At 36.8% G+C, this 13,526-nt stretch overlaps 2 protein-coding genes across 9 annotated transcripts in view; one reads left to right on the top strand and one right to left on the bottom strand.

The window, feature by feature from the left end:
• Positions 1-7,669, top strand: part of PLA2G7 (phospholipase A2 group VII) — a 33,262-nt gene extending 25,593 nt beyond the window's left edge. For both annotated transcript variants that reach the window (XM_007484022.3, XM_056818362.1), the window contains exons 8-11: positions 798-889; positions 4,299-4,469; positions 6,578-6,726; positions 7,432-7,669. In XM_007484022.3, the coding sequence (XP_007484084.1) occupies positions 798-889; positions 4,299-4,469; positions 6,578-6,726; positions 7,432-7,544 (525 nt within the window). In that variant the 3' untranslated portion in view covers positions 7,545-7,669. The remainder of the gene's footprint in view (positions 1-797; positions 890-4,298; positions 4,470-6,577; positions 6,727-7,431) is intronic.
• Positions 1-13,526, bottom strand: part of TDRD6 (tudor domain containing 6) — a 44,761-nt gene that overhangs the window by 23,371 nt on the left and 7,864 nt on the right. For 2 of the 7 annotated variants that reach the window (XM_056818357.1, XM_056818360.1), the window contains one exon: positions 13,242-13,331. In XM_056818357.1, the coding sequence (XP_056674335.1) occupies positions 13,242-13,331 (90 nt within the window). Of the gene's footprint in view, positions 1-10,132; positions 11,350-11,853; positions 11,918-13,158; positions 13,332-13,526 lie in introns of those variants that run through there. The other 5 variants (XM_056818356.1, XR_008916558.1, XM_056818361.1 and 2 more) reach the window with 5 other exon arrangements.

Below are 13,526 nucleotides of genomic sequence, written 5' to 3'. Positions count from 1 at the left end.
GAGAACAAAGTTTAGAAATGAGAGATGTGGAGATTGGACTGATGAGCCTTGGAAATGGATTAGATGCGGTGAGAGAGAATAAAGTTTTTCTTATTTCTGTTGTAGGTACCACCTTCCATCTAGATGCCCAGGTTCAACACTTTGGACAACTGGATATGGACAGTGGTTCTTTCAACAGAAATAAGGAAATATAAAAAGAGAAAAGGATTTGTGTGTGTATGTTGGGAGGGTATAGGTGGGATCAGTGTTCTTAGGCTGAGTTTTGAAGATAGTGATATAAGATTAGTGCCTAGGACAGAGATTAGAGCTGATGATGCAAATTCAGAAGTCATTGGCATGGAGATGACTTGAATTCATGAGAAATGAAGGATCACTAAATTTATCAAGGTAAGTAAGTAAAAGCAAATTATGTATTCTCACAAGTCTTCAACATATTTTTAAAAATTATAAATCAAGTTGGGTGTAGCTAGATGGCTCAGTGAACTGAGAGCCAGGCCTAGAGACAGGAGGGTCCTGGGTTCAAATATGGCCTCAAATACTTCCTAGTGGTATGATCCTGGGCAAGTCACTTGACCAGCATGCTTAGCCCTTACCACTCTTCTGCCTTGGGACCAATACATAACATTGATTCTAAGACAGATGCAAAGGTTTGTTTTTGTTTTTGTTTTTTGTTTTTTAGGGAAAATAAAGAAATCAAGCTGATTAAAAAATGATCACTGAATAAATAACTATGTGAATAATGAAACCATTTCATGTTTTTTCTCTACTTTAAATGTCATATCTTGCTTTCTACACAGGATACAATTGATAAAAATAAAATAGCAGTAATGGGACATTCCTTTGGTGGAGCCACAGTTATTCAGTCTCTTAGTGAAGACGACAGATTCCGGTAAGGAAAATAAGGCGAGGAGATAATATAAATTTTTGTAAATATTGTGATTTAATTATGGCCGGGGGTGGGGGGCAGATAGGTGGCTTAGTAGATTGAGAGCCAGACCTAGAGTCCACAGGTTCTGGCCTCAGAAATTCCCTAAGCTGTGTGACCATCCTAGACAAGTCACTTAACAATACAGTACACAGTACTGATTCTAAGACAGATGGTAAGGATTTGAAAAGTAATCATGAAATTTTATAGTCTATCCTCAGTCTTTATTTAGTACTATATGGAAAACAGCACCCTGTTCTTAAGCATGCCCCAAAAGATTGTTATTCAACATCCTTTGTTACCTTGTTTTGCTGCTTAACATAGGAAATTCATCATATTTTTTCTATAGATTTACTGGCTACAGTGGTAAGAGTAATGTAATGCTTACCTTGTACATGTAAAAATATTTAAAAGACTTCAGATTTTAAAGTTGTATAGGAATATGATATAACAGGGCATTAGATTTAGAATCAATAAGTTCTTTTCAGATCTTAAGAAACCCTGGCAAGGTAAAACTAACCTACCTCTGCCTCAGTTTCTTCACCTAGAAAATGAGGGGGTTGGACCCGTAGTCTCTACACCTTATGGTACCAGGATGGGTTTGTGTTTGTAGCATCTGTGGAACCCCCTCACTAGGTCTACCCAGTTAACTCTCCAGATTCCATACAGTTGGTAGTCTAAACTGAATTAGTGAACTCCATCCCCAAGGCATTTTATTTTCTATCGGTCTGCTAAACCACACTTAGTTCAAGTTCATAATAGTGACATTTAATTAATAGCTATTTAAATCACATAATAATATAGCATTTCCTCCTCTTTTATTGAGTTTTTCAGTCATGCCTGATGTTGTGACCCCATTTGGGGTTTTCTTAGCAAAAATATTGGAGTAGTTTCCTTTTCTTTTCTCCAGCTCATTTTACAGATGAGAAAACAGGGTTAAGTGAATTGCCCAGAACAAGGTTAGTGTCTAAAGTCACATTTGAACTCAGGTCTTCCTAACTCCAGACCCAGCCTTCTATCCACTGTTGTCACCTGGCTCCCTGATTTCCCCTCTCTTCTGCCCCTAAAATGTTAAACTCGGTCTCCCACAAGTACATATACAGTGGAGAGTATACCTTTAATAGCCATCACAGATGGGACATCCACCCATAGCCAGGAAACTTGCATTGAAGGGACAAAGTTATACCTCCAAAACTCCAAAGCTCTGGGTGTCTTCCACAGATGTTGCTGACACTTCTGTGTGCTCGATGTGGCTTTCCTCTCTGGGCTCTGCCAAGTGTTCAGCTCTATTCTCTGCCAAGTATCTTTGCTTTTCACTTTTATCCTCCACATTTTGCTCTCCATGGCCACCAAATCTATTTTCAGTCCCCTAATGCCTTGTGTGCCACAACTAGGGATTCTGCAGGCACAGCTTTTTCCTCAGATTTTTTTAGACAATTCCAGCATCCAGCTGCGGGTAGGGAGTACTCTGATAAGCCTTTCCCCTAAAGGAGAAATTACCTTTCTCAGCCTGCATTTTTTCTGCCTCCTTATGTGCTTCAGCTCTAGTCCCTAGAAGGCCACTTCAGAAACACCTGCAGCTCAGTCTAGTCCTTCAGTCTATTGGAGATGCTGTGACTGGTAAGCCTCTGCCTGTAAAAGAAGGTAGTAGCTCTCCTCAATCAACATCCTCAGTTTTAATAACTGTGAAGCTTGCTTCAATGAGCTTCTCAGTTAGGTTCCTCTCAGCTATTGACTGAAGAAAATCTCTCTCCTCAGCCTGACTGTACCAGGAAGGACAGGATCCTATGCTGAGATCAGAGCTGCTTTTTTGACTTTTTCTTCAACTTTTCTCATCTGCTTTCATCTTCAGAAATCTTCTCAACCCTGTTACATCACCTTGAATTTTGTCATCTTTCCCCAGGTCTCTCAGTTAAACTCTCACCTAACATGGTCAGAAACCCAGTTTAGGATTTATCATACTCCTTAGTTGAGGCCAGTCTCTCCAGCATTCCCATTTCCTTAACAGGAAAGAGGTGAGACAGTCTGGGAAGAAAACAGTTTTAATTTCAGCCAGGTTGCCTCCCTGTCTCTTCTCCAGCAACTGTCATTCTGGCCAGAAAATTCTAAAAGACTGTTGCTCTGTGCAGATAGCAACTACTGGGCTTACCCATAGAATTCCAAGAGGGACTTCTGTACCATGTCTGCCAGCAATATGTCACAGCCTATCGGTTTGATCTCCTTCCATCTTAACCCTATTTTAGAAATGAGGAAATTCAGACTTGGGTCTCATACTTAGTCAGAGCTGGGATTATAGCTCCAGGCTTAACTTGCTGATTTTTTATGTTGAGTCAACTGCATCCTTGTGTATGTGGACTAAATAGCATTATACAACTTTTTCTCCCATTCTTTAAATATAATCTCCACAGCTACACATTTCTATTCTAGGTAGATTTTATACAGTAAAGCTTCTACCAGTTACTATTTTTCTATAATGGTTTCTCAATGAATATTACCTATTTTACAATGATGAGGCCTTTTTCTAAACTTGCCTCTGAAACTAGGAATCAAAAGACTTGGGTTCTGGCTTCTAGCTTTGCCATTAACTAGCTCTGTGTCCTCCAAAAAATCATTAAAATGCTCTATATCAGACACTCCTACTTGTGAGATCTTGGACAAGTCACTTAACCCCATTGCCTAGGCCTTACCACTCTTCTGCCTTGGAATTGATTCCAAGATGGAAGGTAAAGGTTTAAGAAAGAAATCTCTATCTTCTATAAAAATAAGGATGAGAGATCTCTAAGATCCCTTCTAACTAAGAGCCCTTCTAAGCTCTCTAACATTTTATGAATGTTAATTATTGATAATTGTGAATTCTCAATTCTATGAATTCTGGCAAAGATTTGTTATGAAGATTATAAACTTAGTATGGGTTATCTTGAGGAGGAAGGTAAACTCATATCTTCCATTGTTGCTGATAGTTATTTTAGTCATGTCTGACTCTTCATGACCCCATTTGGGGTTCTCTTAGCAAAACTAGTGGAATGATTTGCCATTTTCATTTCTAGTTTTTATAAGTGAGGAAACTGAGGCAAAAAGGATGAAGTGACTTGCTCAGCTAGGGTCACATGGCTGGTGTCTGAGATCAGATTTGGTCTCCTAACTTCAGGCTCCCAGATCTCTCTCCATAGTAGCTTCCATTTAGCAAATATTTCCCATAGTAAATCTAATCTATCTTGCTAAATAACCCCAAAGTCATTAAAATGACTGTCATCCTTATCTCCTAACACCAGGACCACATGTATAATGGAATTCTGAACTGACTCTCCTGTCAATTAAGGTACAAGATCTTTTTGTTGTTTTGTTTTTTTTATTGTTAATGAAATGTTCCCAGATGTGGCATTGCCCTGGATGCGTGGATGATTCCCTTAAGTGAAGAGTTGTACTGTAGAGTTCCCCAGCCTCTCTTCTTTATCAACTCTGAAAGATTCCAGACTGCAGAAAATATCCTGAGAATGAAAAAATTCTACTTACCTGATAAAGAAAGGAAAATGATCACAATCAAGTAAGTATGACAAAGTAGTTCTATTTAATTTTCTCTAAAACTTTAAGGCTTGGGGCAAGAGGAAAAAAATAAAACTTTTGAGACACATTGATGGCCACAGCATAACTCTAATGGTTAGATCAGTTAAGACTTCATCTTTTGTTGATTATGGGGGAAAAAATTCTAGACAGAACCTATTTGTTTCTTATTTTCTCTTTTTAAATGTTCTTTATTTTATTTCAATAAATCGACACATGAATTTTCTAAGGTTACATGATTCATGTTGTCTCCCTCCTTACCTCCGCCCTCCCAGGTTGACAAGCAATATTACATATATTCGGTTATACATATATTATCAATCAAAACTTATATTCCACATTATTCATTTTTGTAATACAGTATTTTTTTTCTTTTAAATTATATCTGATGTGCCTCCAGATTGAGGGTTTGGTATAGGAGGGTTTTTTCCCTTCCAATTTATTTGGTAAGGTGATCTTTGAAATGAATTTTGGTTAAGTCTAAAAAATATCATTTTACTTAATTTTTCTCATATTCTCTCAAAAGGTGAGCAAGTCATTGGTTACTGGAAATTACCTACTTTTTTTTTTATTTTAAACCCTTACCTTCCATCTTGGAGTCAATACTGTGTAGTGGCTCCAAGGCAGAAGAGTGGTAAGGGCTAGGCAATGGGGGTCAAGTGACTTGCCCAGGGTCACACAGCTGGGAAGTGGCGACCTACCTTTCTTTCAGTCTGTCATGTCATGTGTTTCTCATGTCTGTCTCCCTATCAGCAGTCAGATGGTGCAGTGGTGAGAGCTCTGGCCCTTGGGGTCAGGAAGACCTGAGCTCAGTCCTGCCTCAGTTACTTTCTAGCTGTGTAATTCTGGAAAGTCACTTAACTTCTGTCTGTCTGTTTTCTCAATTCTAAACTCCTACCCTCCCAGGGCTGTTGGATGATAGAAGGTATTTGTGAAGCACTTAGCATGGTGCCTGGAGCACAGTAGGTGTTTAATAAATGCTTGTTCCTTCTCCTCAGCTTCCACCTTATCAAGCCTGAATCTCTTTACCTTGTCCTGGCTGGATGTGTGGGGTTTACTCACTAACTCACTACTGACTAACAGAGGAGCTTTGATCAACCCTATTTCTAGTCCATTGCATTCAGAAATCCCAGGCTCAAGAGATCTGCTCTCCTCAGATTATTATAGGCAAATACCAGCAAGCCCAACCAACCAAAGACATCTATTTTTTTAACTAAACTTTACTTTTTAAAGATATTTTTTCCTCAATTATATGTAAAAACAATTTTAATCTATTAAAAATTTTTTGAGCCAAATTCCCTCCTACCTCCCTGAGCCATTAAGAAATCTGTAACAGATTTTGCATGTACAATCATGTAAAATATTCTTCCATCTTAGTTATTTTGTGGGAGAGAACTGGAATGAAGCAAAATATAGTATGTTTCAGTCTGTATTCAAGCTCCATCAGTTCTTTTTCAGGAAGCAAATGGTGTTTTTCATCATGATTAGTGCTTGGGGATTGTCTTAGATACCCGTATTGCTAAAAATAGCTAAGGCATTCACAATTGTTCATCATACATTATTTCTATTACTGCGTACAATATTCCTCTGGGTTCTGCTCATTTCACTTTGCATCAGTTCAGACAGGTCCAGGATTTTCTGAAATCATTCTCATTATTTGTTATAGCACAGTAGTATTCCATTATAAGCATATACAACTTGTTCAGACAACTCCTCAAATTTCCATTTCTTTGCTACCACAAAATGAGCAGCTATAAACATTTTTATACAAATAACTTTTTTCCTTTTTTAAAAAATTTAATTTCTTTGGGATACAGACCTAGAAGTGGTATTGCTGGATCAAAGGGTATGTACAATTTTAAAGCCCCAAAGGCATCTTATTCATGACACTACTTTGGTTATAAAATACATTAGCCGAGGAGAATCAGCTCCCTGACTTGGAGCTCACTTATACTGTCCTGTCAGTCATGGCATTCATCTCCTAGATCCATCGTTATATAGCATCCTTTGTTACCTTGACGTGCTATAGCATTGACAACCAAGTACTCTGAGCCTACCATGTGATCATTTCTATGTCTTTTTTCTTTTCAGGGGATCAGTCCATCAGAACTTTCCTGATTTTACTTTTGTGACTGGTAGAATACTTGCGTACATGTTCTCATTAAAAGGAGATATTGATTCGAATTTAGCCATTGATCTGAGCAACAAAGCTTCATTAGCTTTCTTGCAAAAGCATTTAGGTAAGAAACTATTAATTAGGTTCTTTCATCAAAAAGTCAATATTTAACCCCAAGCTAGGGTGGCCTATTTTCAAGTTTCAGTTCTCTTTAAGAAACCTCTGATAGAATGGCTTATAATTTCACAATATACTTTTTGTCTAAACTAGGAAAGCTACCAAATCAAGGTAGAAATGAAAACTAGGTAATATTAGCAGCACATTAAAATTTTACTGTGCAATATCTGTCACTGACATATAAGTGGCCTGGAGCACATGCACATATTAAACTGTATTATGCCATATAATAGCACATAGTATACATATAGTCTCACACCCCAGAAATATCATCAAAAAGTTCCCTATGCTGAAGAAATCACAAATCTACAATCACAGATAGACAAATAAACCTATATATGTGTTGTATGTATATGCATATACCTGCTTACAGTACAGCAGCATTAGTAGTATTTTATCACATAATATATACATTAATCCCAAAAGGATGAAATTTATATTGGGGTTAATTGTATGCGGAGTCCTTAAACCACTCCAGCTCCCTGTGGAATAGCAGCTATCCACTGACACCATTTCTTAACCATTTTCTATTGAGACTCTTTGAAACTGTTTTTCTTTTAAGATTTTCAGTCTTTTTACTTGAAATTTCTAGTCACTAATACCTCCAATTCTCTAATCAAAAAATTTTGCACATTTGTATTTTTCTGCTTAGGTCTTCAGAGAAATTTTAATCAATGGGACCCTTTAATTGAAGGTGAAGATATAAACCTCATTCGAGATAGCAATGCTGCCTCAATTACCTATCTTTCTGAGTACCTGGAATAAAGAAATGTGCAGTGTCGACCAACCCATTTTTTAAAAAACTAAATTATGTTTCACCGAGACCATAGTTGTTTATTTTTAACTATTGCCCATGTACTTTTGAAAATATAGACTATGCTATAATCATCGGTTAAGATTCATTTTGATTAAAGTGGCTGAGGTTTATGATGTTTAAATTCAAAGGATTTCAGTGTATAAAATCATAGTAGCCTGTATTTTTATTACTTTCACCTTTTGGAATATTAATGTTTATAAAACAAAGGTTTCTACATCATCAGCATTTTTTCTGATGAAGGGCTGGGGGGGTGCCCCTCTACAAAAATAAAGGGTATATATCATCTTGTTTATGAAGAGAGAAAGAGGGGGAGTGAGGGATGGGAATGGAGGTAGTATTCACACTTACTTCCTTTTACATTTCAATGGACACTAAATACTTTTGATCCAAGGATCATGGAGAAAGTGCCATTGTGGGTATCCCAGGTGGTACTATCATTACCCCCAAACTAATGACAATCTGACACTTAACAGCCCAGAGGAGGAATATGAAAAATAGGGAGAAAGGCAGCTAGAGTATGCAGCTAAAGGTTGCTTTTGCTGCTCCTTTAACATCATTCTAGCAAGAAAAAGAAAACAGCACATTCTATTTTCTGAGCAAAGGGTTCCATAATGGAAAAAGACTGAACAAGGAAAAGACTTTCAAGATGATTGTATATATTCAAGAATTCTATGAAAATAAAGTTTTCTTAGTTTTCTTTTAAAACTTAAAATTAAAAAATTATATGTAAAATTATATGATGACATGCGAACACAAATACACTCTATACTGGATTCTAGATCCTTACCAGAAAACTGCTCTTTGTAGCTTCACTTTCACGCCAGTATTTCTTAAGGATATTTTGATCCCAATTAGAGAGGGAAAAAAATTAAGAAGATTGAAGGTGATGAGGAGTGTAGGAAAAGAAAAATACATATGTAGAATTATCAAAACAGAAGGAACCTTGGATATCCTGTAGCCCAACCTGTTCTTTTTAAAATTAGGTCCAGAAAACAAAGATAGCCATTGATTGGGAATGGCTTAAACAAGAAGTGGTAGAGGAATGAATTGGAACATGAATGATGAAAACAATGGTGACTACTGAAGTATGAGAAGACATATATGAACTGATGCAAATATAAGGAATCAGAAAAACACAATGCAATGACAACGATAAAAATGAAAATAGCAAAGCAACTGAGGCTGAGTGTTATGAAATTTAAATCTCCAAGATTGGCCCCCTACAATAATATGAGAAGCCATCTTCCCCTCTGACACCTTGGAGAGTGCACAGAAGAAAGCCAACTTTCAGTGTATTGCTGAACTTTTTTTACTTTTTTTAAGGGAAAAAATGTAGGTGATGTAAAAACAAAAGATATCAATAAAAGTTCATTTTTTTCAAAATGAGGTACAGGCATGAATGACTTTGTCCAAGTCTTACATGACCCAGATGTTCTGATTGCCAACTCTGGAGCTCCTTCACAACCCTGCTGCATTTCACTGCATCCAAGAGTCACAAAGGTTGGATTTTCCATGTGTTTCCATGCACTCTGATGCCATGTGCTTACTGACATTCAACAGAGCTGATGCTCCTGCAACCCTCTAGCCCTGTGCCCACCAGTGTTAACACTGCTCCCACAAACCTCCTAAGTTGTCTTATGTTGGAAAATGCTTCCTTCCATTTGTTGACTTTGCCTCTACTAAATTTGATTTCAGATGTAGAAGTTATTTGGAGGGGAATGCTGGGAGAGTTTAACGGAGTCCTGGTCTTTACAGTGGGAGGTTAGTGGGTATAGTGGACCTGTCTGTTTTGTGGTCTTAAGAAGCTGTTTAAGCCTCTTCTATTTAGTCAGTCCAAGGTCTCTTTTCCAGCAAGAACCATGGAGCATAAACAAGATCTTAAATTGCCATTTAAATCAAAGGAAAATCATTTAATGCTAACTATCATATCCTACTTATTAAAGAGTAATACATGCATAGTATACCTAATTATTTAAAATGTGATTAGCCCATCATTCTGGAGGGAATCCAATAAATATTTCTGAGCTCCAACTATTTTACCATTTCATTCTGTAGTTTCTTTCCTAATTACAAGCATACATGTGACTAAAATGAATTTATACAAACATTTATTAAGCTCTTACTATGTGCCAGGCATATGCTAAGTGCTTGGGTAGACAAAAGCAATCCTAGCCCCAAGAAACTCACATGAAGGAATGACAGTATATGTGTAAGATAACAGTGTAAATGGGAAGTAAATAGAAACTAGCATTAAAAAGGACAAAGATTTTTTTAAACCCTTGCTTTCTGAACTAGTAACAATTCTAAGACAGAAGGACAAGGGTTAGGTATATAAAGTGACTTATCCAGGATCATACTGCAACAGGGAGTAAACCAAATCCTTCCAACTCCAAGCCTACACCTCTATCCACTGTGCCACCCTAGCTGCCCCTTCTTACAGATGGGATTTTAGTTCGAGGCTTGAAGGAAGCCAGGAGATGAGTGAGAACATTTCAGGTATGGGGAACAGCCAAGAAGCAATGATTAGGAGATGGAGAGTCTTGTGGAACAGATTTCAGTGGACTATAAAGTAGGTGAAAGAGTGTAAGGTTAAAGAAGACTGGCTAGGTTGGGTACTCTTTTCTCTTCCACTGAATCACACCAAGACCTCAATAGTCTTATAGTTGTAGTAGCCAAGCTCCACCCCCACCTCCCTGTTCATTCATCACCTAGCATCTCTCTGAACCTAACTAAACTGGTCCAGTCTATCACTGGACCCTCATTTGAAACCTCTCCAACTTAATATGACACCTAGTTTGAAGGTGAAACTTCAAGAACTCTATTAGGGGGCAGAAGCTTCTATGCTTTCAATAATGCAGTCTCCTTTAAACTACAAATATAGGAATTCTCAAGATTAAAATGTTTTGTTTGGCCCAGAAGGAAAAACTCTTAGCTGAGATACATTTAGGCTGGATGAAGAGAAACACTTCCTGACAATCAGAACTACCCAAAAGTGGAATGGGCTGCCTCCCAAATGACTACTGAATAGGAATTATCACACCAGGCTATTGGTATGGAGAGGTGGAATTGTTTCAGAAAGAAGTTAAATGTCAAATGGTCAAACCTACCTATTTCTCAAAATCTTTTATTAAGAATTTTTTTTTAAATTAAAAAGCAACCTACACAACCACCATCTTTTAAGGAAAAATTTTATTCAGTCTTGTTATACATACTCAAATTCAAACAAGTGGTCAATTATTTATTCACCAGAAAGGAAAGACAAAACTTCCAAACAAAGTAGAACTATTACTAACAAATGAGACCATTCTAAAGTAGAGAGCATCACATAATATACACAGGTCATGTATAGCATTTTCTGTCATAAGGATTTTTTCCACTAATTTATATACTGTATTTACATAGGTTCACTTTCTGAATTTTGACTAATATGGAAGACAAATATTCCACGTCAAAGGTAAGAACTGTTATTAAGATTTAAAGGGAGATGTTGCAAATTATTTACAAAGATAGCACCATAAAATACCATAGATATATTCGACCTGAGATTTGTTAAAAGTGTTTTTTTTAATCATTTTCCAAAAGGGCAAGTTCTTCTCAAGAATATGAACCCACAATTTTTCTGCTGATCTGAATCTTGTAAACAAGATGCCACACAGTCAGGAACTATTTCATGATTTCTGGGCAACATCTAAGGCTCCACACTTAAATCACCTCCAGCTCGTTTTTCTAAAACCAGAGGTGTAAAGCCTAAAGCTGAGAGAGCAGAAACAAAGAAAATATTATTTGTATAGATGCTGCTTCATTTGTAGATTAAGACTAGGGACAGAATAGTTGTAGGGATTATACAGAACTGGTGATTGTTTCATTTGCTTTTAATTTTTGTAGTAAGTTTGGATTGTGTGATAAAAGCCATTAAGATTTATATGACTACTGTACCTATGTCTTTTGAGAATAAACAAGTGAGAACACAAAACCTTCTTAAGGTTGATTGCTCAAATCACCTACCCTTTGTATTCAATCATCTTACTGTCTTATCCCATTTCTGCCTAACATCACTAAAAGTACACAGTTTAAATCTGTAAAATTAAAGGGGAAAAAAATCCAGTGGAACACGTACTTGGCTATTACATTCTGGCTCAAGTATTTACTTCCTAGTGTTAAGACCAAGGAAACTAACCATTTTACCTTTTCCTTGGAGACAAGAGTGATATCAGCTGTATTTAAAATTACCACTCAGAATTTGTATTTCAAAGTTACCTTTAATAGCAGTGTCATCTGTTGAATTTAAGTAAAAATCTTTTTCCAATGCTTGATATACACCCTACCAAAAGAAAGCCCAAAGTTACTACCCACACTATAATACATACAAAGTGCCTAAAATAAGATGGGGGTGAGGGTGGAGGAGTTCCAAGAGGAGGAAAAGGATACAAGACACCTGGAAGAATTAAAATGAATTTAAAGAAGAGTGTTCAACTTCTCAGTTTTCTTTTCTAAATAAACTCGTGTCTAATTGAGCAGATTTAAACTGAGTAGGTTTTTAGGGAGGGTTGTTTAGTTTTAAAGAATTATGATTGGGTTAGGTGGGGAGAACTATCTGCAAAAAGTTATCATCACATCTACCTAAAAAGGTCAACTATTTAAATTAATAGGTCAATGGAGGTGGTCAAGTACACACACCAGATGAGGTAGAACTCCTTAATCACCTTATGCTATATATATCTTCAGCACCAATGGGAAATAACTAACAAAGCTTTCCCATGAGATGACATGTCAGAAATATCTTAATACAGTGGCTTTGATCAATACTATTTAAAAAATGAAACCTGTAGAACTTTCTTGTGATAATCATCTGAGTCAACATGGGGCTAGGGGGAGCCAAGAGTCATGTTGTTATTGTTGTTCAGTTGTTTTTCAGTCAAGTCCAACTTTTCACATTTGGGGGGAGGGGTTGGCAAAGATACTGGAGTGGTTTGCCATTTCATTCTCTACCTCATTTAACAGATGAGGAAACCAAGGCAAGCAGGGTGAAGTGACTTCCCCAGGGTCACAAAGTAAGTAAGTATCAGATTAAATTTGAACTCAGCAAGATGGGTCTTAGTGACTCCAAGCCATGCACTTTATCCACTGTGCCACCTGGCTATCCAATTAAAACACTTCACACACTATGCATTACACAAAAATGGAGAAACCTCCCTATTTGCTGATTGAAATGCTTTTCTTTAAGCAAAGTGGGAGGTAGGGCCAGGAAGGCATCAACCTAAGCAAAGTTCCCAAATGTCACATCTCACAAGATTAATTTTCCTCTTGGTTAGCTATTTTGTTTCTTTTGAGTCCTCTTACCAAAAAAGGTTGGGCACCCATTTGGTTTGAGGTGTTAGGCCAAAAACTTGTTTAGTAAAAACCTAAAATGATTACTTTAAAAATAGATATGCAGAACATCAATTTTCTAAAGTCAATTATGCCTTCAAGTTTTTCTTTACAATGACCTATATAATGCCAGCTTTAGGTTATACTCAAATTTAAAATTCCAGGCCTAGAGACTAAAATATGAAGCTTAAGGAATGGAGATACACACGCTATCCTTTAATGTATTGTTGAAGCACTTCCCAATGGTCTTGCAATAATCAAATTTTGTAATTCCATACCTCAGATGGACTATTATTCAATTTAGGTATTCCATTCCAGACATTTTCTGGGTTCACTATTTCTTCCATACCATTTGAAAGGTTCAGAACCTTGAAAAGATAAAAATGAGCTCTTTTTAGACAAGAGACTGTGTAACTCAATGAAAATTTACATTGTAATAAAAGTTATCATGACACTTAGAATAATCAGATTCAAACTTTGAACTGTTTACCATTTGCCAATTTACAAGGAAGTATCGATTTAAGTAAACCTTTGATTTGTTATTAATGGAAAACAAACCATTT

The sequence above is a fragment of the Monodelphis domestica genome, chromosome 2, assembly GCF_027887165.1.
Source record: "Monodelphis domestica isolate mMonDom1 chromosome 2, mMonDom1.pri, whole genome shotgun sequence".
NCBI lineage: Eukaryota > Metazoa > Chordata > Mammalia > Didelphimorphia > Didelphidae > Monodelphis > Monodelphis domestica.
The sequence above is the reverse complement of the archived record's forward strand: the minus strand, read 5'-3'. Positions and strand labels throughout refer to the sequence as shown.